This window comes from Neopsephotus bourkii, unplaced genomic scaffold (genome assembly GCF_033783945.1).
Source record: "Neopsephotus bourkii isolate Nb327-2 ecotype Australia unplaced genomic scaffold, CSIRO-AGI_Nbou_v1 NB_1441, whole genome shotgun sequence".
NCBI lineage: Eukaryota > Metazoa > Chordata > Aves > Psittaciformes > Psittacidae > Neopsephotus > Neopsephotus bourkii.
This window is the reverse complement of record NW_026901918.1, coordinates 568926-596189: the sequence shown is the minus strand read 5'-3', so window position 1 is coordinate 596189 and position 27264 is coordinate 568926. Positions and strand designations below refer to the sequence as shown.

The window sequence follows — 27264 nt, the reverse complement described above, 5'->3', positions numbered from 1 at the left end:
CATTTTCACATCCTGCCTATGAAGATTAGCTAAAGGTGAAGTCCTTGGGTTTCTTACAGGCTTTTGTCATCTAACTACATTTGATTACTTAAGAAACAGAAGAGACCAAGATATCTTCCAATGGGTGTCTGAGCTTTTTATCTATGGTAACATTTGCTGCCTCCCTGCTAACATACCTCACTTTCTAACTGACCTTACAGGACAGAGCAGCTGCACCACAGCCAGTTACCTTGCCAGAGAAGTAAGAGACTGCAACTCAAGCAGAATGAAATTGGTGACAGGGAGGACAAAGTCTGCCTTTTAGCAGAAAATTTGACAGATGCTTTTAAAAGCCGTAACAGGACAACTAATACCCAGTTCTCCGATTTCCACATTTGGTTAACCATTGCCTGACAGCTGTCTTAAGCTCAGTACTACTCATCATTGGAGTACATGTTTGATTTTCAAGGTACTGAAGAATAATACACCCATGTGAAATCACAGCACATGACACTAGTTACCAAGCTTGCCTCAAGCCTGTTCTTGCAACAGTTCCATGGTTCTGCCCTCACCTGGAAGCCTTTTTACATTCCTGAAACATGTACCTCTGCCAGTCAAATTCCAAACAAAGCAACAAAAGCTTTACTGGGTTACTTTCGTACAGGCTTCAGCTGTGATGCAATTAACTTCACCAGTCATGTTTTAACTCAGAAATGCCGATTATGATATAAAGCATCTGCTGTTGACACTTCATTCTTGTGATACACATTCTGTCTGCTCAGGAGTGATGAACCTCTGGGGGCTGGGTGGTTTACTTCTTCACATCTGTGCAGGATACCCAGAACAGCTGACAGGCTACCACTAGAGAACCACTTCTATATTCCTAACCCAACTATAGCCCAGTCCCCTTCAGAAGTGTTAGCTGATTTTCCAGTTCAAGTCCTGTCTTAGAGAAAAAAAATCTAAAGGTTTAGAACCTTCAGAAGTAATCACAGTACTTACGAACATTCCAGCTGAATGAATTCAAATAACTTTACCAAACTTATAATTTTTTATCTGAATAGAAATTGCAACATCTCTTTCTCTAGCACATTTGGTACTCACAAATACCCCCGGTTTTTCATAAGGCATCTGCCTAAAGGCTTCCAAGTACCTTCTATTATGAAAACTGGGACTGCTCAGTTTTAACAGAAAAAACAGTTGTATTTTATGTCTACACTGGCAGACACGTATGTAAACCCAACTTCAGGAAATTCACTGTCTTGGAGATTTGATGACAGTGTTGCATGAACAGCTGTATGCAGCAACATTCACTGAAGGACTCAGTCCTTCAATAACAATATTTCTTCCAATAAAATGCGGAATCTAAAACATATATATAGTACATCATGTTGCTTATGTGCCAAGATTAAATGCCTTTAGTATCTTACAAGGCCCTACAACACAGTTCAATATTTTCAAGTCCTCAGTTCATCAAAATAATGATGTAGAAGTGAACACCACTGTGCTACAAAACCATCACAGCTGCCATTAACACTATGGTTTTACCATTTCTCATCACAAAGACAGGGCTTTATAAAAGCAACCATTGACAGAGTGCTCCAACAGGAGCTGTGTGTTTCCAGCACATTGCACTGTACTGACACAGCCCCTTTTTTTGTTTGTTTGTTTCTTTCTTTTTTTTTTTTTTCAAAAAAAATTTTCGCAGCAGCCTACACTGGTTTTAGGAATATTTACATACCACATTTTAAAAGCTTTGGAATTTTCTTCCCAAAAGACATGAGACTACTAAGCAGCTGCAACCTAAGGTTTCAAATGCCTTAAAAACTCACTATCTACAGAAAACTTCAAACAGCTGACTGAAGCACGCCACATACTTAAACTTCGGAGAACACCATTTTAACTTACAGAATTGTTTCTGTCAGTAAGGAACACCACACAGAGATGATTCTCCCATGCTTAATCTTTATTGTGTGAATGTTACTCAGCGCATTTATTACCCTTGGAAGACATACACTGAAAAAAAAAAAATACATTAACAGTGGCTAGATTGATGAGCAACATTGTTAAATTTATTTGGTGGTAATCTGCAGCATGCAGTTAACTCTTGTGATGTAATCTTAGCCAGGAGGCCAGCCCAACTGACGACCACCCAGAATATGGAGATGTACGTGATAGACAGACTGCCCACCCTCAGGCCCTTCATTCACAACCATCCGGAATCCATTGGTCAGGCCCAGGTTAGCAGCACACTTCTTGCCAACAATCATTAAATGCCCAAGAAGCTGGAGGAGAGAAAAAAAAAAAAAAAAAAAAAAAAAAAGGAAGGAGAGAAAAAAAATTGGGGGGAAAAAAAAAGAAACAAAACAGAAAACACACAAAAAAAGGGGAAAGGGCAGGAAGGGAAGGAATGAGAGGAGAGAACCATTCAGATAAGCCAGTAAGCTAACACTCAGAAATTCAGCCACTGCTTTTCCAATTGTTGTCTGCCTGCAATTGACACTTTACAAGAAAAGCTATAAAGCCTGACTGTGCATAATACAGGGGGGCAAAAAGAATTTTTTTCAAGCTAGACAGTAACAGACTACAAAAGTGCCACAGAAACTAAATTTATCTCATCGTTAAAGCCCCTAGTACTTCTCCAGGCAACCATTATATATACCGCTACAATACACCATTCTGGTGGAAAAGAACCTTTATCTTATCAGGTAAAGGATTACAAAAATCTTTGAACTTTATGTTTATAGTTACAAATTAAATATTCAGCACCTCTCAGCTAACTTTACCATTCTTCTTCTCTGACCTGCCAAAACCCCAAGCCCCTATTAGAATATGCAGTACTGCCAATAAGCCATGAAAACAGATATCAAGACTGTACTCCAAAATAACAATGTGTTTTGCACTGCAAACACATACCCAGGGATACATTTTTCTGTACATCACTACTTTTACTGGAAAACCTTAACTGCATTCCCATTCTAAGCTAGAGGAAAAGGATTATACTATCAGAAAACTTCAGCCTCTTTAAAATATCAAGAGCAAAAGGGGAATAGTCTAGTAAATTATGAAGTAATTACAGGTACAGTCTAGTGTACAGAAAGCTTCAAGAGTACTTACAGATTCATCAGAATCTTCTGCTTCAGATAACCTGACAATAGGCTTCTTAGGAATCACTAGGAAATGTGTTGGAGCTTGGGGTGAAATATCATGGAACGCAAGGCACTGGAGGAAGAATAAAGTTAAAACATAATTTAATTCAGAGAATGCCAAGCGTTTAAGTAAATCAATATACCCCACTAAATTAATACTTCAGCAGATTGTCAGATACCCCAAACATAAAGCAGAGATGTTGATTTTTCTTGGGTGGTACATTATTCAAAGTCCTCAAGCTTCTAAACACAAATCATCTACTTGCCCAAACCTGTGGGTATGGAAAAAATTATCATTCTGTATTATTTATTATTTTCACATCAGTTAAACAGAGCTGATGCATGCATGCCTATAAAAAGTACATTTATGCTTATTTCATCTTTATTAATGCCCTCTTTAATAAAACAAATGGCAAATACCTGCTAATCATCTTTCAGTTACGTCTGAATATTGCCTTGGTCAAAGATAACAAAACAATTTCAAAGAACCTGAAAGTATGTGATTGAGGTCAGATACATTTCTGTTCACACCACTATCAAGTATTTCAGAAAAGCAATCACAGTATGAGCATGGTTTGAGTTGGATGGGACCTTAAACATCATCTAGTACCAAATCTGTTGCCACAGGCAGGGACACCTTACCACTAGACCATGCTGCTCAAGGCCCCATCCAGCCTGGCCTTGAATACTGCGCCAGGGATGGGGCAGCCACAGATTCTCTGGGCAACTCATGCCAGTGTCCCACCACCGTCACAGTAAAGAATTTCTTCCTGATTTCTAACCTACATCTACCCTTTTTCAGTTTAAACCCCCTTGCCCTATCATTACATGCCCTTGAAAAAAGTCCCTCTCCAGATTCCTTGTAGCCCCTTCTTCGATACTGGAAGGCTGCCCTAAGGCCTACCCAGGGCATACCTTACATTCTTCAAAATATCTATTTCATAGATGCTTTCAGTTAGTTGTGCATCAATAATTTTCTATGCTACTATACTGTTTTTTAGTTCTACTGAGAAGAGCTGTCACCTCTGCCAAGAGTAAAGGTGGTGTAAAGGCCAAACTTTACTTACATAACAATGCCTTACCTTGTTTACCTCCTATCTTTAATAAGATAATTTTAAAAGTTTAAAATCTCTGATAAACTGCTTGTTTCTCCCTAACAGCAAAGGGTGGCTAGCAAAGAATGAATGAATAAAACTAACTTTCACCTAATCAAATCTTACTTTCAGCCGACAGTTTTGCAAGCAGCTTTTCCATTCTATCTGGTCCACATAATGTCAGAATGCAAATGGCTAAACTGAGCTGAAGAATTTAACGAGCAGAAGACTGGTAGCAAATAATTTTCTTCCATGGGACAAACAGCATAATTAGTACTGAACAAAAGCACAATCACAGAAACTCTATGAACGCACAGTGAATCAACCTTTGCTTCAGAAAGTTTTGTTTCAATTAAAGCAATAGTGATATGGCTTACTTCCAAAGACTTTGTACTTTTTAATATCTCCTTTTCTCTGCATGTCAATTAATGATTAACAGTCTTCCTTATATTCCTCCTTGTAACACTTCCAGCCATCTCCAAGTAGATTTTCATAAAGCCAACAAAACAAATTAAAGATCAGACATTATTAAAAAAAGTTCCACGATTCTGTGTAGTTTAAGGTAGAAAGCAACTGAGATACTACAGATATTACTCTTTCAAAAAATATTCTGCACTAATGGCAGTGAGGAGTAGGTTATACACTCTCAAATCAATCAAAATCAATGGCCTGATTCTGAATCAAGCACATCACTCAGGTTACACTGCTGTACCCATTAGAACTGAGAAAAATCCTCATGCAGTTTTGACCCGTAACAAGCATGATGGAAGATCAGTGAAATTTTCCAGTATTCTTGAGAGCAGACTGTAGCTGCAACTTTTCTGTATCTGTTAAAAAAACGCTGTTCCGATCTAAGCCTGATTTTTCAGCACACAAATCAAACAGCACCTTTAGTCTGTATTCTAGACTGCAGATAATCCTTTATTTCAAAAGCCCATCTAATGTTCAGTATTTTAATTAAAGGGGGGGGGGGAGCCGCTACTCTGGATACTACAGTAGTTTGTCCTGCAGATAACAGCTACACTTTTTCATAAACTAGTAAGATTACTTCACTTAGCTCCTTAGCATGCTGAATCACTCCAGCATCACTGAATGAATGTTACCCGTCCCACCTCACCACAAAAACCCATTTTTTTGCAACCTACAGGATGATCATTCCCACGCTTTTGTGAACAGCAAAAAAGCTGTAACTGTCTCCAATTCTTCCCTTAATAACCCCTCTCGTGTACTCATAACCAAAGCTTGGCAGGCAGAGCTCTATAATCTCCACACCGCTACTGAAAGGCGCACACCAAGACGTGTGCCTCTGACTTGCGAAAGTAACTGGCTACAGCGCACTGTCTGGAGACAGGCCCAGAATCCACAGAGACTCCCGGCGGGTAGTTAATCCAGGGTCGCACCACTACCTTCCCACACCATGTGCGAGAAGTCCCGTCCCTTGGCAGTGAAGCCTGCATGGCCGGCAAAGCCGTAAGGCTGCAGGCGAGAGCCTGCGGCCAGCTCTCCGCGCAGAGGCTGCTGACACAGCGGGCCGGGGCCTGCAGCACGCCCGGCCGAGCCGCGCATCAAAGGAGGCCGATGCTTAGGGGCACTGCAAAACGGCGCGGAGAGGTTCCGTCCGTCCGTCCGTCCGTCCGTCCCATCGGCACCCGGTGTGCCCGACGGCCGCGCTCCACCCGCACCTGGTCGTCCTCGTAGATGATATTGGCGGGGATCTCCTTGCGGATGATCTTCCCGAAGATGGTATCACCACCGGGCCGGGCAGCCTGCGCCTTGCTGATCTCGTCAGCCATGGCGGCCGTACCCACGTACCTCCCGCCCCGCTGCGCCGCGCTTCCTCCGGTGGCCACGGCCCCCGCCGCGCTCATTGGGTCGACAACTCGGCGCCTGCCGGCCCTACCCACCGTGATTGGTAGCTTCGCCTGTCTTTGCCGCCCTCGCTGGCCCGGAGTGGTAGGGCTCGGGAGGCGCGGAGGGATTCGGGGACGGGAATGTCTGAGAGCGAGTTGCGGAGGGATCAATGCCGGCATAGGAAACCAAGAACAGGTGGTACGTCTCCGTTTCACGCAGTGGGGTTCCAGAGGTGGCTGTTGCAGCCGCAAATGTTGTTTATTGCCACATCAAATCCGCCCAATACCGGTGTGTGTTATCTTGCTGTGTCCTGCTGCCAAGTGACTGTTGCTGTCAGGGATGCCCTAAGTTTTCCATGGAAGTTTGAAGGACAAACAGAAGCTGCTCTGAATCTAGTGAATCCTGGCGACCCTGATGCCTTGACAGCTGAGAGCTGTGTGATTCTGGAAAAGAGGAGAAGGTGAACAAATCACATTAGTGTCTCATGGCTGCTCATGGCCTGGATAGGTGGAGTCTTCACCAGGTTGGAGACTGGCTGGATAGCCGAGCCCGAAGAGTGGTAGTAAATGGTGTCACGATTTACCAATGTCAAAAGTGTCAAGAGTTGGTGACTAGTGGTTACTAGTGGCATCCCTCAGGGCTTGGTGATAGGGACAGTGTTGTTTAATACCTTCATTGATGATCTGGACAAGGAGATCAAGGGCACATCCAGTAAATTTGCAGACGACACCAAGTTGGGTGGGAATGTTGACCTGCTGAAGGACGGGGAGGCTCTGCAGAGGGATCTGTACAGGCTGCATTGATGAGCTGTGGCCAGTGCTATGAGGTTCAACAAGGCAAATTGCCAGGTCCTGCACTTGGGCCACAACCACCCCATGCAAAGCTGCAGCTTGGGGAAGACTGGCTGGAAAGCTGCTTGGCAGAAAAGGACCTGGGGGTGCTGATTAGCAGCTGAACATAAGCCAGCATGTGCCCAGGCAGCCAACAAGTCCAATAGCATCCTGGCCTGTATCAGAAATAGCGTGGCAGCAGGGCCAGGGCAGTAATCGTCCTCCTGTACTCAGCACTGGTGAGGCTGCACCTTGAATCCTGTGTTCAGTTCTGGGCTCCTCACTACACAAGACTAAAAGCTACTGGAGCAGGTCTAGAGAAGGGCAACAAAGCTGGTGAAGGGCCTGGAGCACAAGTCTTATGAGAAACGACTGAAGGAACTAGGGTTGTTTAGTCTGGAGAAGAGAAGGCTCGAGGGGACCTTTCTGCTCTCTACAGTTACGTGAAAGGAGGTTGTAGTGAGGTGGGCATCAGTCTCTTCTCCCAAGTAACAAGTGATAGGACAAGAGGCAATGGCCTCAAGCTGCACCAGGGAAGGTTTAGATTGGATCTTAGAAAAAAATCCACAGAGAAAGGGTGATCAGGCATTGGAACAGGCTGCCCAGGGCAGTGGTGAAATCACTGTCCCTGAAAGTGTTCAAAAAATGTGTAGATGAGGCCCTTAATGACATGGTTTAGTGATGAACTTGGCACTCCTGGGGTAACAGCTGGACTTGGTGATCTTAGAGGTCTTTTTCAACCTAGTTGGTTCTATGATTCAAGGCCCTTCAGGGCTGGAGGGGCCCATCAAGATCGGGGATGGGCTGAGCTAGGTGTTAGGTGCTGCTAGTATCAGAATGGCTCTTGCAGAGGGGAGATCATGGGCAGTTTGATGAGTCATCCCTTCTACACATGAGCCAATTCCTCACTATAAAACAAACCAGTCAATATGACCAGGCAATAATCCACTGAGGACAACACATTATGACATGTATTCATAAATATTTTTTTATATATACCAAAATGAAATATTATATATATATCAAAATGAAAAAGCAGGGGGGGAGAACTAACAATGTAACAATAAAGTAACAAGTAACACTGAAGTAACAATGAAGCTTAATTGTCTGAACTTTATAGTTAAAATAGATTCAATCTGATTTCCCCTCAAGCTTTGTCACAAAGTAAACATATATGAATGAGTGCATTAAAATCTTTAGACAAAACTTGTTCTCGCTCCAAGTTGTTGAATGTTGATACATGACTGACTACTGCTACTACCAGCTGCTGACAGTGATGTGTAATAGCTTGAGATACATATATTTGCATTATTAATCATAGGTACGCTTACTACTGGTGATTTTTCTGGTAGCACAGTTGCTAGCAGTGATTATTTTGTGCTAAACTGTAATAGAGAAATTTAGATGAAGAAACATCCTTGTGTTTTACAGACTCCTGCAAACCCAGGGTTGTGACCTCTGTGCACACGTGGGCCAGCTCACCCTTCAGGCAGTGGCAGGGCTGGAGACCAGCCCTGCTGCAGTACTGCAGGCCCTGGGGGGCTTACATGGTGCCCTGGGCCATGGGTTGGGCAGACCACTAAGGCACTAAGTGCCTTAAGTGAGGAGCCAGTGAGCCTGGGTGGACCCTAGCACCTACCATCAAAGGCAATTCTAGTGTCAAAACCTGCAACTCCTCTTTAGGTCACCTGAAGAAGCATATCTGATTTTTCCCAAAGTTTAGGCTGGATTCCTATCTACCAACTTCAGTAGGCATAAAAACAGGGTAATGGTTTTGATATGCAGATAGAATCCACAACTCATTAAAGCTGTGAAGTAGGTATGCTTTATTCAGTGCTGAGGCGCATGGGGGATTGCTCCTCCAAAGGCACACGCATCCCAGCGTTGTTCTCCTCTATATTTATTTACTAAAATACTCCATATGCATTAGGTTACACAATACACCTATACACATTCATGTCCTACCCCTGCGTTGTATTATAATGAGCTAAAAGGTCCTTTGTGCTTTCGCAGTGCCTTCTGGTGGTCGTGGGCAAGGGTCTCAAGATGAAGTAAACAAGTCTTCCTCGGACCTGAACTTTTCACCTTTAGTCGTTGTGTATGCTCCCTGGTTGTTTGGTCACCATCCAAACTGCAAAGCTGGTTTCAGCCGGTTTAGGGGTCCAGAGAGCAGGAACCAAGTTACAGTTCCTTCCTCTTATCAATAGCCTTGCATGCTCCCATCCTGCTTTGGCAAGCACAATAAATGTTAAGCAAGCAGTATACATTGTTTAGCAAGCAGCTGCAGCCCCTAATAAATCATTCCTTAACCCTAACTCCCTTGCATCGGTTAACCCCTCGCATCAGTAGCACCATTAAAGAAAAAAGAGATGGGGGTTATAGGAGGGCAGATGGGAATTGAGAGTTTAAATGCAACCGAGAGCTTCTGGGAAGTAACACCAAGTGTTAAACCACGTGCGGGCCACACACTGACAGCTTTCTGGTTTGAAACTGAGATTCTCCGTCGGAAGAAGGAGGTATAATACCTTGTGCCGGCAGCCCACGCCGTAAAAGGGGCCTGCGGGCAGGTTGCCTGCTGCCTTGGGACCCCTCCAGAGATCAGCGTCAGTGCTGCGGCAGTGCCCCGGCAGCCTAAGCCGGCGCTGGCCGTACCAGCACCCCGGAACACCGGGATGACAAGCGCCACCCGCCGACGCGCGGACGCACCACCTGTTTGATCGTCACTTCCGCTCCCAGATCTCCCCCGCTCGTCTGGGCCGGAACAGGACGGCGGTCGCCATGGCGAGCAGGCGGCAGGTGAGCGCGGCGCGCATGCGCAGCCAGGGCTTCGCGCGGGGGTGGCGGCTCACTGCCGGCGCTGTCCCATCCTGCCCGCAGCCCCGGTACTCGGGGATCGCCGCGAAGGAAGTGGAGCCGGGGCCAATGGGAAAAGGACGAGGAGGGCCTGCTCCGGTGTGGTGGTACAGGCTGCTCGCTCTCTCCCACTTCTCTCCTTTCCTCCGTTGCCTCCTTAAAGCGCTCGTGGGGCCGACTTTGTAGTTGCCCGTTTGTCCGGCGCCCTGCGTGAGGTCGCGGTCGCTCGTGCCCTGAAGAGTCGTGGGTCTTGCCCTCGAGAGCCGGCCCTATCGTGGGGGTTTGTCCGTCCTGCGTTCCCTGGAGCTGTAGTGCCGGCTGGCCCGGGGAGGCGTGCCGTGTTCCCCGCAAATCTGCGGCCTTTGGCTGTAAATAGTGACTACACACAGGTTACATGCATAGAGCATATGTCACCGGAGGGTAGGAACTTTTCCGCTGGCATTTATAGCCTCAAAAAGCAGAGGCTTTCCGGGCAAGAAACCCATAGAACTAGGTAATAGTAAGAAGCGTTTTGTATGCAGAAGATGTTGTAGAAAAAGGAAACGAGTTGAGAGATGACAATCAGGTAGAGGTTAAGGTATGTCAGGAGAATGAGTTATGAAGGGAAAATGAAGAAAAGCAGACAAGAATTATTTGAACCTTTAAACTTAACAGCATAGAGTACTTCTGGGGGCACTTGAGCCCCTGTTTCAGACGTGTTCTGAAGCCTAGTATTGGGAGGACTAATACACTAAGGTATTAGGGAAGTTCTGTTCCATTAGGTGACTGTAGACCTCAGAGTATTAGTACATATTGCTTCAAAATCATGTATGTATCTCTGTGGTTGGTATGGTGAAGAACTTTATATGAGGGGTTTGCAGAAACAGGCAAATAGCAGAGGAAGATGCCTGAAAATTGTTGATCAGAGTTTAGAATAACCATAAACCACTTTCACGTTTCACCATGCACTCAAAAACCATTTGTGATGCTAACTTTACTGTTCACAAAGATGGCAAAAATATTCTGGGTTAGAAATCATGTCCAAATAATTTAGTCAAATCTCTTAAAATATGTATACAGAATAAAAAAATTGTTTGCCGAGTTTTAATTCTGTTGGTTTACTTACTACAGGATCAGCCACCTAGGGAATGCTGTAGTAGAAGGTAGCACTATTCTCTTCAGTTGCTAATTATCAAGGACACAAGCTGAAAAGGAGGTAGCAGTCTGTGTTCTCTTCCGCATGTCACTCCTCAGCTTCATTTACGTGCTTGTCAAGTTACATACTGATTCTAGAAGTGGCAAAAGTTTTTCACTTGAACATTCATGAGACCCTTAACGCAATTGAGAATGCACTGAAAGATCTGTAATGCAGTACTGTATAGTGAACACAGTGCTAATTATAGTAGATATTATGACATGGTCTAATCCATGTGGTGAAGTAAGGTTGGAGTTTGTTCATATTTGTAAGTTGTCCCTTACTGAGACTAAAGGTGTGGTAGCATTATGTGAAAGAAGCAGTACTGAACCGGAAAGTTTCCTATTCTCATGCCTTCATCTTCTTCCTAAAAACTCACCTTCTGTGCATATACACTTCTGGCTGAATTATTTTAAGGTGTGGCCAAGTGACCAGCTGAGCAGAGGGTGAGAACTTAGCTTGAAAACCTAAAAAAATGTGTCGACATCTGTTGGGAGAAATAGCTTTCAGGGAAGCTTGCTGTTTTTGTCATTGCTAGATTTAAAGCAGAGGCAGCACTTTTTCAGGGCCCTGCCAGGATGTTGGTTTTGGCCTTTTAGGGGACAGTCTTGTTTGTATTTCCAGCTGACAGATAGAGAGCATGCTGACAAAGAAGGTGGGCATTTGTCAGTTACAGCCCTGTGTTTCCTCTGCATCCTTCTAAGAAATTTTTGGCATATTAATTGTGAGAAAAAAATTTAAGGTTATCATGAAATACCTGGAATTGTGCTTTCTAGATGTGCCAAAATGCACTTCAAAAGGTACCTTGTTATCAATATTTTTTTATTTTTTATGGTGCTTGTTAGGGATTCTTGTCAATCTCTTGCAAACTCCAAAAATAGTCTGTTAAGGACTTGAGGATTTCTGTAATTCATTACAGTCTAATGAATAAACATCCAAAACCATGAGCTGTGATTCTTGGGGGTTTTGGTTTATGTAAATACTGATGTGTGTCACTTTTACATTGTAAATCCTGATATTTTTTTTTTAGTGTTTGCTTTTACTGAAGTTTTTATTTGCTGATCTGGCAGTTTATATTTAGGGACTTTGCTTTGTTTTGGTTTTGCCACATTACCTGTGGAAGATTATGCCCAGGTGTTCTACAGAGACATAAAAAGTCTCTATAAAGACGGTTTTAGATCCTTTTGAAATTTACTTCTCTCGTGTTGGCTTGTGTGAAAATAGTTCAGGCATTTGTGCTTCTTTATTTTGTAATCAGATGATTTGACATTTACAGTTACTCTGATTTCTGTTGGGTTTATTTGATATTGGCACAATAAATATGTTTTCATCAATGTATTTGCAGAATTATATTCGTGTAATGCCAAATGATGATTTAGGAGTGTGGTGCTAATACTCTAGCATTTTAGCTTAATTTGAAACATCTAGAACTGTCTAGGATATTTCCTCATGTCTGCTTTGGATGCAAGTTACTTAATCAGAGATCGAGGAGTAGTATCTTAGCTACCAATTCCATACCTAATTCTGTACTAAATGGAAAGAACATGAAAGATTGGTTGGAACTAGATGATCTTTAAGGATCTTTCCAGCCCAAACCATTCTGTGATTCTGTGGTCAACCAGACCACCCTAATTGCAACATGTTCATTTTAACTAAGAATCCTGATAGGAAACAAGCTAATTCTATTGATGTTGTATTGACAGGTGTTGAAACTTTTTAAATCATTACACAGAACCCGGCAAGAAGTTTTTAAAAATGATACCAGAGCCCTTGAAGGTGAGATACCTTTTTCATGTGGTGCACACTTACCTGTCTTTCCATGGAACTTTCTCCTCTGAATTCACAGGAAAAGAATTCTTAACATAATCTTCCTTTAAGTTATAACTTTCATATTTTATAATTAATCATTGGGAAAACTTGTAAGTCCATACCTAGATACCCTTTAATTTTAAACAAAAAAACAGTTGTTGAATTCAGGCACTCAAGCCACATTTCATAAGGAAACCATCTCTTTTCTGGAACCTTGGTGATCTTCCTGGGCTTTTTATTTTACCTGGGGGTTTTTTGTTTGTCTTTTTTTTCACTTTCTTCTCTTGAGTCCAGCCAAAGCATGTTTAACTGTACTAAGCATTTGAGTTGATTCTCTTTCTGTATGGTTGCTCCTCAGGGGATAAATACTGCTTTTTTAATAAACCAGCTTTTAGTAGTGTCTCCTGGTTTTAAAGCTCAGAATGCTAGACAATCATATTTTATTCCTATACCAGTCAAGTTAAAACATAACATCACCTGAATTGCATGGAAAACTTATTTTAAAACAGTCAGTGTGTACCCAGAAAGTGCTATAAAGGATGAAGGATTGTGAGCTTTGAGGCAGTGACTAAGACAAGATACAGTTTTTATTCATGCTTGTGTGTTTGTTTGTTTGTTTGTTTAGCTGCAAGACAAAAGATAAATGAAGAATTCAAAAATCACCAAGATGAGACATCTGAAGAGAAGATAAATGAGGTACTTCTTGGTTTCACTGTTTTTTTCCACTTTGCTTAAGAATACTTACCTGATCTCTAAACCGGTGTTAAGTACTTCTTGAGACATTGTGAGAGCCAGGTGAGTCCAAAAAGGCTTTTACATGGATCTTTGTTTAGAAATGTATTGATACCTCCATTTATATTAATAGTATGTTACAGAATTTTGTACATACAAAAGCACAGAATGAGAAAGTGTCTTCTGGTATTTCAGTATGCCTATAATTAAGAAAAAAAAAAAAGTTTTATGTTGCTATTTTTCACATGACTGTTTTGTATATTTTGGTCATAATATCTATCTGAGCCACTTAAGGTCACTTAAGTTTACCTAGTCTTTGTTGTATATGGAAGCACAGGAAGATAGAAATTTAATAATCTGCTCAGTTACTGACAGACATGAGAAATTATTTTGATTCCTTATCACAAATATGGCAGCCTCTTTCATGGGTCCATTATGATCTTAGCACTTTTTATTGAGTCATTTCTCTGAAATTTACTGACACCTGAATTCAAACTTTTGTATTTTAGATAATTCTAGTTCTTGACATCCATTCACAGTTAATAATTTAGTCCATGTCATTCAGCCTTTTAGTAGATTGTATTTACATTGTCATTGGGCACTAGTTGGAAGAAAGTGCCTCCATCTGTGCTCTGCAGAAGTAAATCTAAATGTTTGCCTCATGCCAGCCACTGAGCACTAACATAAATAGTTCTGAGCATTTAGTTAGCACTTTCTAGCGTTTCTGCTTCTCATCAGTCCCCTATAGTGATACTTCTGTGTTTTTGTTCCCAGTGTCTGATCTGTTAAACTGTATGTTCTTTTTGTTACAGGTCTACAGGAAAAATGCTTGCTGTAGTTTATAAATCTATATTTGTTAGGAATGGCGACCAACAAAATACACATTTGTAACTTTTTAATATGAGTTAACTGGTATCTTGATTAAATGTGCAAGTGGAAGAACTTCTAGGCTTCCGTCACAGCTACAGAATTCTAGAACATCATAGAAGCTTTATATATACATAGACTCTGATGCAGAAGAGCAAAATCAAATAATATACTAGACTTGTGAGAATTTGGGTGCTTGCTTGCATAAAAACAGGGATGTTAGTATTCTGCTTTGGACAGCAGCTAAAAAATGGATTTTGACCAACCAAATATGCATTTGTTTGCCAGAACAGAAAGCTGCACTGTCTAATATGACGTCAAATAGGTATGTAGACCTAAGGAGGTAGGAGTAACTGGTCTGTGGTATTATTAGAATGTGAGATGTAGCAGCTGATTCTACTGCAGCAGTTTAACTCAGATCAGGAGTGCGCCTCTGAAGTTACTTCCTGGCATGTGGCTTGTGTTGTGAAGCAGTCTTAGAGGAAATGGTGGAATTCCTTTAAGGTGAATCTGAAGTGAAACCAGGAAAATCAAGAGCATACAGCCTAACTACTGATGGAAATTCAGTAGGGGGAACTGGAGGCTATTTAGTCCAAACTCTTAAAAGGGGTAGGTGGAGAGGAGAAATTCAGTTTAGGTGTCCAGTTTCAAAGATCCGTTTCTGTTGATACATGCCACTTCCTAGTGTAAGCATGTCTCCCAGAATGTCTCACTCGTGCAATTTCAGTTTTTACCAATGCAGGTATCACGCAAACAATTAGACTTCTCTTAATCATTGAAAAAAAACTCACAAGGCTGCTACTTCTTAATGAGGGAAAGAACTTTAGGTCTTTTGCCAAATAATGCCACTGCTAATCTTTAGGTAATGTCTTGTTCCCATGTTACTTCTCTGCAAAACTAGTATTCTTAATTCCTGTCGTGTTTTGCCCTAATTTGCCGTTATTTTTGTTTCCTTATTTCAAAACCTGGAATGTTAATAGAAGTAGATTGCACTTTCACTACCGGTGGTCAGGTATTGCAGAGGCATTCACTAATGTCTGTGATCACTGGAAACTAGTTACTAGTTTTAATTTGGTAAATAGAATTTATACTGCTGTATGTTACAGAGCAGAAGCATTCTTCCTCTAGTGTCAGGGTAGCTTATATATCAACCTATAAGTTATTCTAGGATCCCCAAAGTAAAAGCTGTGTATAGGTAGTGCATAACTAACTGAGTAATATAATTGACTGGCTTTGTTGTATGAATAGCTGTATAGTATGGAAAACACTTTCAGAAATAATTACATATCAGTTAAATTACTCTATTGTTTGTTGTTTTGTTTTTCCCTTTTACTAGCTTCTGAAAATAGCTTCAGATGTTGAAGTGATTCTTCGAACTTCTGTTATTCAGGCTGTTCACACAGATTCCAACAGAATAGGTGAGTAAAGCTGTGTGCTAAAAAGTTGTTTTAAATTGTTGTAGTTCAGCAAATAAATAGAGAACTTGAAAACTAAGTGAAGGGATAGAGAGTTCAAAAGTCTGTCTGTATGTCATTTCTCTGCCCAAACCTTTAATTTAAGCCTGTTGACTAATACCTAGGACAGGTGGAGGTTTCAAAGGCACAGAATTTCTGCACAAATATTTTGATACAGAGGCTGCTAGGAAAGAGGCAGTGACTACGTTTAGTGCCCTCATTGAGAGAAAGAAGTTCTAACTTGGCACCTTAACTATTAAGAGTGACAGCAGTTATGTAGCTGGTCAGCTTGCATGTACTGGCTAGTCAGTCAGTGCATATCTAGGTGTAGTGCCCACAGTATCCGTAGGTGCTTGCTTTATCAAATAGGTAGAAGCTTTTTGAGGAAAATTAGCCAGTGCACTATGTACACTGTCCATAAAACAGCGTGGGGGGGTTTTTGAGGCTTGAGTGTTCTTTTCGTAAACCTTGTTCTGACAATTCAAATTCTGAAATTACAATTTGAGGTTTAGAAGTTATTTTATCTTAGAGTCAAACATAAGAGAAGCAGTAAGTTCAACGTACAACTGTGTGGTAGAGGATAGAAAAAGTGTTCAGCTGTGTACATTGTTTTCATTTCACTTCTGTTCAGTGGTGTCTGTAAAGCTCTGTGACTGTTTCAGTTTGAGATTTGATAAAGCACTTAACTTTAGAACAGCCATTATGATTGAGACTAAAGATTCATCTACCTAGACCAGTGTCGAGTCTTTCACAGTGATCCTAGGCAGATGACAGCAGAACAGAGGAAGAGCAAGTGAAATTTTACATCTTTCAGCTGTTTACACATGGAAGCACTTCATGCATCAGGGATGGGTTCTGTGGTTTCTGCTCTAGTTGTCCTCAGTGGGTTTCTCTTTTGAACTTGCTTCTGTTGACCTATGCAAATTTCTTGCATCCAAGAACCTTTCACGAAGAATTTATACTGTTTTTCATGAAATCACTTGCAGTAGTTTTGAATTTGGTCCTGCTCTTTAATTGCTATCCATTTTCAACAAGCATGAGCTTTTAAGCCCCTTATTGCCCCCTTTTTGTTTTTTTACCCCCCCTGTGGAACAGCTTCTCTGGAACAAGGTGAATGCCTGTGGTCATTCTGTTGCTGTTCTCTGCACCCTTTTCAATTCTACTCTGTCTCCCTTAAGATGATTAGGATCTTGCTCTCTCAATCAGAGCTGAGCACAGTCATCAAGCTCTGGGCAAACCAGGCATTTATACACACACTGATGGCGCAGTGATGTTTTCTGTTTCATTCTCCGCTGGTTTCCTAGTCATTCCTAATTCTGAATTTCAATTTTGGCTGCTGTGCATACATACATTTATTTGTTTTTACAAAATTAATCTTGTATTCACTAAACTCATCTGAATGGTTATAGTTAATTTTTTAATTTGTCGCTTTCTTTGTGAAATTAGTTTTGTTGGTTTGTTGGGTTGTTTTTTTTTTTTACTTGTATGCATTACATGTCTCTACATTTTGTCATTTTACTGGTTATATTGTTAAGTCTAACTCTCATCATGCAATTCTTCACAGTAAGCTATTTTCTTAAAGAACTTACTCAGGATGGTATCATTAGAAAACATCCTTTTCCAGGTTACTTACAAATACCTTGAACAGCACAGATGACAAAAAAGTACCTGTAGAACACTTTTGACATGCCTCCACTGGGAGACCTGTTCATTTATTGTTCACCTCCTCCAGTTTAAACAGTGACTTAAAAGACTTTCTGTGACAGTAAGGCTGTTGTTTTCAGAAGCATGCCCTGAAGGACTTAGGGAATCCAAGCATGTTGGGCAGCTCCTGGGCAGCCCCGCAAGAGCTGTTCAAGCAACTCCATCAAGAACTGTGAGGCATAACTTCCCTGGCAAAAGTCACATGAATTTGTGTTCAAGTACTAATCTATCTTTATGTCAGTGTGTAGGGATGGGGTTAGGAGCCCAGCCAGAGCCCACCTAGAGCTGATCTGGGCAAGAAAGGTGAATGACAGCAAGAACAACAACTATAGGTATATCGGCAGCAAAAGGGAGAGGAGGGAAAATGTGAGCCCACAGCTGAATAGGGCAGGGAACCTGGTAACGAGGGACACAGAAGAGTATGAGGTGCTCGTACCTTCACCTCAGCCTTTACTGCAAAGGTTTGTCTTCAGAAATCATGGGCCTGAGACCACTGGGAATTTCTGGAGGAAGAATGACATTCCTCTGGTAGATGAGGAAAAGACAAGGAATATTTGAACAGAAAGGGCATAGACAAATTCATGGGACCTATGTGACACACCGATTGGTGGTAAGGGAGCTGGCTGATGTCAGTGCTAGGCCACTCTCAAGTCATCTTTGAAGCGTCATAGTGATTAGGGGAGTTGCGTGAGGTCCGGAAGAAAGCAAATGTTTCTCCTCTTTTCAAGAAAGTCAAGAGGGAGGATCTAGGAAACTGGTCAGCCTCACCTCAATCTCTGGAAAGGTCGTTAAGAAATACCTGGAAGCTGTTTCCAAATGTTCTAAGAACAGAATGGGAATGGGGAGTAGTCAGCAAGAATTTACAAAGGTGAGGTCTTCTCTGACCAGTCTGATACCCTTTTACAGTGAAATTACTTGACTCAGCAGACAAGGGCAGAGTACTGCTGATTGTCTGTTTTGACAGTAGCAGAGTTTTAATGTTGTCTCCTTTTAAATACCCATAAACAAGAAAGGATAGAATTGCCCCTGCCTAATTTTACAGACTTCTAAGAGAAGGAGTGGCAGAGAGGTTTTGGGGAAGAAGGAGGTCATCCAGGGTGTAGTACTCGCCAGGAAAATGTCCTGCAGCAAAAAATCTGGAGCGCATCTGTACAAGGGTGCATTTGACCTACTTATGAATGCAGAGAATGTCATTATGAAGTGTTTTGCCCATCCTTTTTTTTTCTGTATGCATTTTGAGTAAGTCTTAGCTTTGCTTCTCACTCTGCAATTGATCTTAATGCAGCAAGAGCAAAACAATGCTCTGGAAACAGCCATCACAATTTGAGAGATGTCTGGTTTGCGTGTGCTTGGAACTTGTACTGAAGTGAGAAATACTTAGTCTTGATAATACAGTGAATCACCAATTAAGGGATCAGGAATCCTTAGAAAAATAAATCCAGAGCATCATGATAGAAGTTCGTAGAATAAGAATGAACAGTATAAAAAATGGATAGAATGGATTCTTACTTGTCCTGGTATTATTAAAATGCAAAGAGCGTTCAGTGAAGTTGAAATTTACATCCAAAACTAATGCAAAAAAAAAAAAAAAAAAAAGTCATTTTTTATTTTACACAATAAATAATACTTAAAGGTCATGGCAATGAAAAATCTTAGTGGCCAGGAGCAAGGTACTAAAAATACAAAAAAAGCAGAAAATCAAATTTGATGCTTAGCTTGATACCGTACTAAAAGAGTAAAAGAGAATCTCCTTACAGAAGGAACATACAGACCTTTCCACCATGGTAAATTGATTAATAACATAACATTATTCCAAAGTGTTACTGTTTGAGCAGCCTCTTATAGTGTTTGCATCTTTCCTAAGAATTCAGCTTTGATTAGACAGCACTAAGAACTAAGCAATTCTGGTATAGCGCTTATTAATGTCACTGGTAGCACAGAGTATGCCATTAGAAAATTCTGGAAATTCAGAATTTTAGGGAGTTGAGATAGTTGTCACTATATTTTAATAGCAGTTTATAGCTAATAGCATGGTCAGTTTACTGTGTGAAATTGTACCTCAAAAATAAATAATATTCCGTATATGTAACTAAATTAATATGTATATGTATCTAAAAAATAAAAAATAAATAGGTGTGCTTTCCACAGCTACTCCATTTTGCTGAATATCTCACCTTACTGTTTTCATCCTTTCTTGTTCGTAAAGAAAAGTAGTTTTAAGATTTAAAAGAGGAAAAAAGTTGGAAGTGGGATTTCAATTTCCAGTTGAATCTATGGCTGAATGTTTTTGTGATTTAGTATCAGCTGGCAGCTAAGCCCTGCACAGCCAGGACTGGGGAGTGAATTGGGAGACTAAAAGTGAGAAAACTCATGGGCTAAGATAAAAACAGTTTAACAGATAAAGCAAAAGCCACACAGGCAAGCAGAGCAAAACTAGGAATTCATTCACTGCTTTCCATGGGCGGGCACTGTTCAGCCATCTCCAGGAAAGCAGAGCTCCATCATCTGTAATGGTGACTTGGGAAGACAAATGCCATCACCGCAAATGTATCCCCATCTTTCTTATACCAACTTAAACTGCTGAGCAAGATGTCAAATGGTGTGGAATATCCCTTCGGTCAGCTGCAGTCAGCTGTCCTGGCTGTGTCCCTTCCACACATCTTGTGCATTTATGTAATGAAAATAATCAAGTGGATCTTCTCATTTTCCTTTACTTTTTAACACCTAGGAGCCAGTTTCTGTTGGGAAGTTTGTTGTAGGAAATGCGTGTGTAGGTAATGTGAGTCTGCTTAGGTATTCAATTTCAGTACAGCTTTGATTAAGGAAGTTCTAGCAGAACAAAAATCAGCGTTCTTGATCCTTAAGACTCTGTGCCAATAGTTACAGTTAGCTTCATCATTGCTTTTATAGTATCATTGCTTTTATGGTATCATCACAATATGAAAGGCTTGGGAAAGATTTATTAAAAAAAAAAAAAAAGTAGAAGTACAACCCTAAGGTGGTTGCTTGAGTTGCTGCATGTTGGCAAAGAAAAATAAGCAACCTCAGTTGAATATTTCACTTTGTAAGTGAAGGTTTACTTAGCTGTAGTAGAAAATCTAGTGGCCTATTGTGAAAAAAGTATAAAATACTTACATTTGGGCTGTATTTAAATTACTATAACATCCTTGCTTCAGGCTTCTCTTAGGTTTGGGAGGGAAATGGTTTGGGATGAAGGAATTAGTTGCTATGTTGTATGAAGGAGCAGGAGAAAAACTAGGAAAAGTGTTTCAGAAAGCTGTTGCGACTCACTCCTGAAGTGAGCTACTGTCGATCTTTTGACTAAATTTTTTATTATAGCTGACAATATACAATTTAGCTACCACTGTTTTTTTCTTTTTTTTCAATCATGCATCTCCAAAGAAACTAAGAACCAGAAATAAAAAGACAAAGACTTGTCTTAGATAGAGCAAATACTGGTAAGGCAAACATTTTTCCTAATCAAATGAAATTATTCTGTGGTGTCATAGAAGCAGTGCACAAGCCAATGATATTCTTTAAAAACAATATGAGACATAGAATCGTAGAATCATACAATACTTAAGGTGAGAAAGGACCTTAAGATCAAGTTCCAACCCCCCTTCCAGGGCCAGGGACACCTCACACTAAACCATATCACCCAAGGCCTCGTCCAGCCTGGCCTGGAACACTGCCAGGGATGGAGCATTCACAACCTCCCTGGGCAACCTATTCCAGTGCCTCACCACCCTAACAGGAAAGAATTTCTTCCTTATATCCAATCTAAACTTCCCCTGTTTAAGTTTGAATCCATTACCCCTTGTCCTATCACTACAGTCCCTAATGAAGAGTCCATCCCCAGCATACCTATAGGCCCCCTTCAGATACTGGAAGGCTGCTATGAGGTCTCCACTCAGCCTTCTCTTCTCCAGGCTGAACAGCCCCAACTTTCTCAGCCTGTCTTCATACGGGAAGTGCTCCAGTCCCCTGATCATTCTCGCGGCCCTCCTCTGGACTTGTTCCAACAGTTCCATGTCCTTTTTATGTTGAGGACACCAGAACTGCACACAATACTCCAGGTGAGGTCTCACAAGAGCAGAATAAAGGGGCAGGATCACCTCCTTCGACCTGCTGGTCACACTCCTTTTGATGCAGCCCAGGATACAGTTGGCTTTCTGGGTTGGAAGCGCACACTGAAGCTGGCTCATGTTCATTTTCTCATCGACCAGCACCCCCAAGTCCTTCTCCGCAGGGCTGCTCTGAATCTCTTCTCTGCCCAGCCTGTAGCTGTGCCTGGGATTGCTCTGACCCAGGTGTAGGACTTTGCACTTGGCATGGTTAAACTTCATGATGTTGGCATCAGCCCACCTCACAAGCATGTCAAGGTCCCTCTGGATGGCATTCCTTCCCTCCAGCGTATCAACCGAACCACACAGCTTGGTGTCATCGGCAAACTTGCTGAGGGCGCACTCAATCCGACTGTCCATGTCAGCGACGAAGATGTTGAACAAGACAGGTCCCAACACCGATCCCTGAGGGACACCACTTGTTACTGGTCTCCAGCTGGACATTGAGCCATTGACCAGAACTCTTTGTGTGTGGCCATCCAGCCAGTTCTTTATCCACCATCCATCTTTTATTTATGATGAGTGGTCCATTCATCAAATTGATGTCTCTCCAATTTAGAGACAAGGATGTCGTGTGGGACAGTGTCGAACGCTTTGCACAAACCCAGGTAGATGACATCATCTGCTTTACTCCTGTCCATCAGTTCTGTAGCCCCATCACAGAAGGCCACCAAATTGGTGAGGCAGGATTTCCCCTTAGTGAAGCCATGCTGGTTGTCACCAAGCACCTTGTTGTTTTTGATGTGCCTTAGCATGCCTTCCAGGAGAATCTGTTCCAAGATTTTGCCAGGCACAGAGGTGAGACTGACTGGTCTGTAATTCCCTGGGTCATCCATTTTCCCCTTCTTGAAAATGGGGGTTACATTTCCCTTTTTCCAGTTGTCGGGAACTTCACCTGACTGCCATGATTTTTCAAATATGATGGCCAGCGGCTTAGCAACTTCATTTGCCAGCTCCTTCAGGACCCGTGGATGGATTTCATCAGGACCCATGGACTTGTGCATGTTCAGATTTTTAAGATGGTCTCGAACCAGATCCTCTCCTACAGTGAGCCCAAGGTCTTCATTCTCACAGTCCCTGCATCTACCTTCCAAGACTTGGGTGGTGCAGTCAGAGCCTTTGCTAGAGAAGACCGAGGCAAAGAAGTCATTCAGAACCTCAGCCTTCTCCAAATCCTGAGATTTGGAGAAGCTAGCTAGTTCACCTGAGAGCTTCCTGGGGGGGTGTATAATCATGTTGGGGTAGATCTTTGCCAAAAAATTCAGCTGAGCTTTTCTTACTAAGGAGAGGACAATTTCAATTAGGAGCTTGTTAGGCAAATAATTATTCTGTTCTTTTGGTTTTTTAAAGCTTTCAGTGTGAGTTACTTGGTAGTATACAGGTATCTCTGTTCTATTAAAATCATTTTTGTTTCAGATTAGGGTGATGCAAGAAGAGATTTCAATTTAGTAATATACCACACATGCAGTATGTCCTGGTGATTTTGATTCAGTGTGTTGCCAGTGTATGTTTGAAACTTAGCTTTGAAAAGGAAAGTTAAAAATTCTTATTTCAGTCTTTGTTTGGACTTCTGTTTCTCAATATTTTATATCCAGTTCTGTTTTTCTTTGGAATTTATGTTTTGAGTACCTGTTCTACTTGTGTAGGTCGACATGTTTTGTTATAAAATTACTCAGATGTAAAAGAAATGCAATCGAAATTTTACTTAAAGCTCTTAGAGACTTATTAAATACATCAGTATGAGTACACAGGTGCGCAAGCAGCATGCCTTTAAAGAAATCAGCTTTCTTAGAAGGCATGGGATATCAGTGCACTTTGATCAGAATGTTACTCATTGCACACACATCTGCACAAACACACAGAGTTTTACAGGTTTACTGTACTTTTCACAGCCATCTGACCCAGTCAGATTACAACGTTAGGATTTCAGGTGTTTGTGTTTTAATTTTTGCTACTGGAGCAAATCAGACATGACACACCTCCTCTGGTTCTGAGGAAGGAAAGCTGATTTCTGAAGAGCTAATAGGCAAGACCTTAAGAGTCAGGAAGAGGTTAAAATGGCATATAATTAGGCAAACCTTAACACACCACACCTGTGTGACAACGCAGTGGCCATAATTTTCATTTGGTACTTTCGTTTGCTGTTGTTCTTTAAAACAGGTAGGGCAAGGTGAATATTACAGATTAGATTCCAGGACTTTGAGGGAGAGGGCTAAGTCCAATTTAGTATTCATTTCTGGAACTGTTGGATCACACATATTCTGACTTGGGCATGATAAAACTGCCAGTACCTCTCTCACTAAAAGCTACTGCAACACTATATCATTTTTTATGGTTTCTTAGTGCTATTAAAATAATTTTCAGTACTCTAAAAAGAAAAAGGGGAAGGCAGTATTCTGACCAACAGAAGGTAGAAATCTCAATATTATTTTGGCTTGGGTAGATCCCATGATGCTGCTTGGTACATTTCCAGAAGTTCAGATTCTTATTGTAGTAACCTGATTTTTGTTCGTAAATATAAAAACAACTTTCAAATTTTAAGTAGTATTTTCCATAAGATTATATATTCTTAGAGGGATTTTTTTCTGTTACAGTGCTCGTACCCAGGAAAGATCTGCTACAAGACAACACTCCTTACTTTGATAAACCAACAAAAAAGCATGAATCCTGAGGAAAATACACCCCTCTCCCCAGAAGGTTGATATCCTGTGATGAGAGCTCTGAAAACCAATAGTGGATACCCGTATTAAAGCTAAATTTAAAAAATCATTGAATACTGTTACCAGGAAAACAGGAACTGAAACCAAGTCACTGTTTTTATCGTGTTCTGTGGTACCATCACCTACTTCTGTGGAAGATACTAATACTTCCACAGAAATGGGTACTAAGACTTCCACTTCAAGATGGACAGTTATCATGAAAATACACTGCTGAACTGTGTTACTTCAGCCAGTAATGTTTTTCATTATGACAGTTGTCAGAGATTGTTTCTTAGCAATCCAAAGGGGTTTGGGTGTTTTTATTTTTTTTTCAAACCTAAATACAAGCTAAATGCAGTTCTTAATCCTGATAATATTTATTTATAAGTTTATTGTCAATCATATACTGTTTTGAAGTAATGAAAGACCATCGTGTGGCACTTGCCATTAAATTTATGCTTTGCACCAAAAGCATGATTCCTAAAGTTGTCATGAATTGTACACTAATATATTGTAATGCCTGAGAGAGTTCTTAAGGTTTATCTGAATAAATTATTTAGGTTTTACGGCTGTGAGAGCATGTGTAGTGTTTTTCTTCTCTCCTACACCTTTGAATGAGCAGGAGTGGTAGAGTTTTGAGTTGTTAGATGACAGCAGAACAAACGAACCCAGCCACAGCTGTGATTATAGAGTGACTTCCTGAGGTATTTTTCCAATGAGAAGGCTTGTTGATAAATGGCAGGTGATCTGACTTGCCAAAAGTGAACTTATTTACTAAGCCCTTATAATTCTATTTATTTTTTTTTAATGGAGACTTACTTGCTTCTTGTGGAATTTCTTGCAATAATCACTTTAATTTTAATCAGAACCAGATAGAACCGCAGTGATCCATAGAATCTTCTCTGTGAAATCAGTAACAGGCACCATACTAGGATCTAAATAACTCACATAGGAGTGAGGTAGCTCAGTGATACCTCTCAGCTCTGTGTCAGGTTCCAGTGATTGTTTCTTTTTAATAAGCCTCCAAGATGTCTATACTGCATATCTCTGTGGGTTGTGACACAGCTTCATTGACTGAGTAAACGAGAAATTTAAATGCCTGTATCTGGTCTCTTTGTCTCATACAGCATGTCAGTGCCATCAGAACTCCTTTCTTTAAAACAATTGCCTGTGGCTGCTGTGCACAGGGCCATATGCAAGGCCAGCAGCAGATATGTTGGCAGTAACCCTCCTCCAGTTGCACTGATACTCTCTGTGTTGTAGCTAGAAGGCAGCAAGCAAATGATAGGAGATGCAATGCAGTGAGTGCGGTTCTTGCAGTTTCTTGCAGTTTTAGTGGCTCCACTAAAACCCAAATGCCTTGGTCTGCAGGGGATGTTCTGTTCTAGGCTTCTTGTGTTTACTTTCCAAAGGACAAGGTGTATTCTGTAGCTGATTTTCCTCTGCAGCCTGCTTACATTGAATTTTTTCTTCCCTATAAGAAGCATAGGAGAGAGGTATGCAAGGGAGAGGAAACACATGGCAGTTGCAGCTGTAAAGAGAAAAGAGAACGTTACCTCAAGCAGTGTTAAGAATCACAAAATGGTTTGGGTTGGACGGGACCTTGAAGCTCATCCAATTCCAAATCCCCTGCCACAGGCAGGGACACCTCCCACTAGACCCGGCTGCTCCAAGCTCTGTCCAACCTGGCCTTGAACACTGCCAGGGGCAGCCACAGCTTCTCTGGGCAACCTGTGCCAGCGCCTCACCACCCTCACAGGGAAGAATCACCTCCCTCCATTTTATGCAGCCCAGCATACAGTTGGCTTTCTGGGTTGCAAGCGCACACTGTTGAGCTTTTTGCTAGTCACTAGCTCAAGTCCGTCTCCTCAGGGCTTCTGTCAATCCAGTCTCTGCCCGGCCTAAAATTGACCAATTTTTAAGCCAAAATAATGAAATGGGTCTGGCAAGAATAAGAAACTATACAGCCATTAGGGTATACACCCCATGGCATGCTGGAACTGGTCAAAACTCATCTCCTGTAGACCTGCTGCTTTAGGCTATGGGAATAGTATATTAGTGATTTTGTCTTTCAGGTTGATTTCATAGAAATCACTGACAGCTGGTAGGTATTAATTCATTTGGTAGTGATGTAAAGTAGTATTGCTTGTTACCTAGCAAAGCATGTACTGAAAGGCTTAGTGATGGCACCAGTAGATGGCGACCTTTAAGATATTTGAGGGAACGCAAGTGCAGGAACTATTTAATGTGACTGTTGCTTCTGTATTGTTCTGCTGTCATGTGTTTTAGGTTTTCATTTTTAACAAGAATTAACATTAGTAGAAAGATAGTGCAGAAAGGTCAGTTTACGGGGTCAGGCTTGGGATTTGACAAACATCTGTTTCATCTTGAATACATATTTGTAATTAAAACACAGAATGGGTCACTGGAATAACAGACACCACTGCTGAAAGCAGACATGAAAGACAAAAAAGTTGATAGAATTGAATGGCCTGCAGAACAATTCTCCTTATACTCCTATGCAGCATATTTATGGGCTGTGCATTAACATTCCATGTCCCTGTGCCTATCCATGCAGCAAAGACAAACTGAATTTTGCAGTGCTGAGATGAGAAAAATCAAGTAGGCAAAAGACTACTAATGTAAGAGAAGAACAAACCTATTTGTTGCTCTTGTTTCAATGTGATCTTAAATAGGAATCCAGAGGATATCCAGACCAGGATAAATAGGAATCCAAATAAGGAATTGTGCAGAAAAGTATCTCAGAGTTGGTTATTGTCTGGGCCCAGCAGGTGTTTTCTTTCTGCAAATTTGATTTGCTAACCTTGAAAGAATCTTACAAACCTGCTTAATGAGCAGCTGATAATTAAAGGCTTCTCTGTTCTAGCTGCTCAGTGTGTCTGTTCCTCTTCCCTTTTCTTACTTTTTGGTTCACGTTCCAGTAC

General features: G+C 41.3%; 2 protein-coding genes across 5 annotated transcripts; one reads left to right on the top strand and one right to left on the bottom strand.

Moving 5' to 3' along the window:
* Window positions 1-1924: 1924 nt before the first annotated feature.
* HINT1 (histidine triad nucleotide binding protein 1) lies at window positions 1925-6061 on the bottom strand. The gene is made up of 3 exons (XM_061368691.1): window positions 5905-6061; window positions 3097-3201; window positions 1925-2264 (listed from the first exon to the last, which is right to left on the bottom strand). Exons 1-3 carry the CDS (start codon window positions 6013-6015, stop codon window positions 2100-2102), a joined length of 381 nt encoding a protein of 126 aa, XP_061224675.1. The 5' UTR covers window positions 6016-6061; the 3' UTR covers window positions 1925-2099.
* A 3539-nt stretch (window positions 6062-9600) lies between these two features.
* On the top strand, window positions 9601-24894 carry LYRM7 (LYR motif containing 7). 4 transcript variants are annotated; one of them, XM_061368688.1, is made up of 5 exons: window positions 9601-9699; window positions 12634-12706; window positions 13365-13435; window positions 15675-15756; window positions 24215-24894. In XM_061368688.1, the coding sequence occupies exons 1-5, from the start codon at window positions 9682-9684 to the stop codon at window positions 24289-24291; spliced, it is 321 nt and encodes a 106-aa protein (XP_061224672.1). In that variant the 5' UTR covers window positions 9601-9681; the 3' UTR covers window positions 24292-24894. The 4 variants fall into 4 exon arrangements, with proteins under 4 accessions (XP_061224672.1, XP_061224671.1, XP_061224674.1 ...); XM_061368687.1 differs by lacking the exon at window positions 24215-24894 and adding an exon at window positions 18225-20348; XM_061368690.1 differs by lacking the exon at window positions 24215-24894 and adding an exon at window positions 17417-17550.
* Window positions 24895-27264: the final 2370 nt, after the last annotated feature.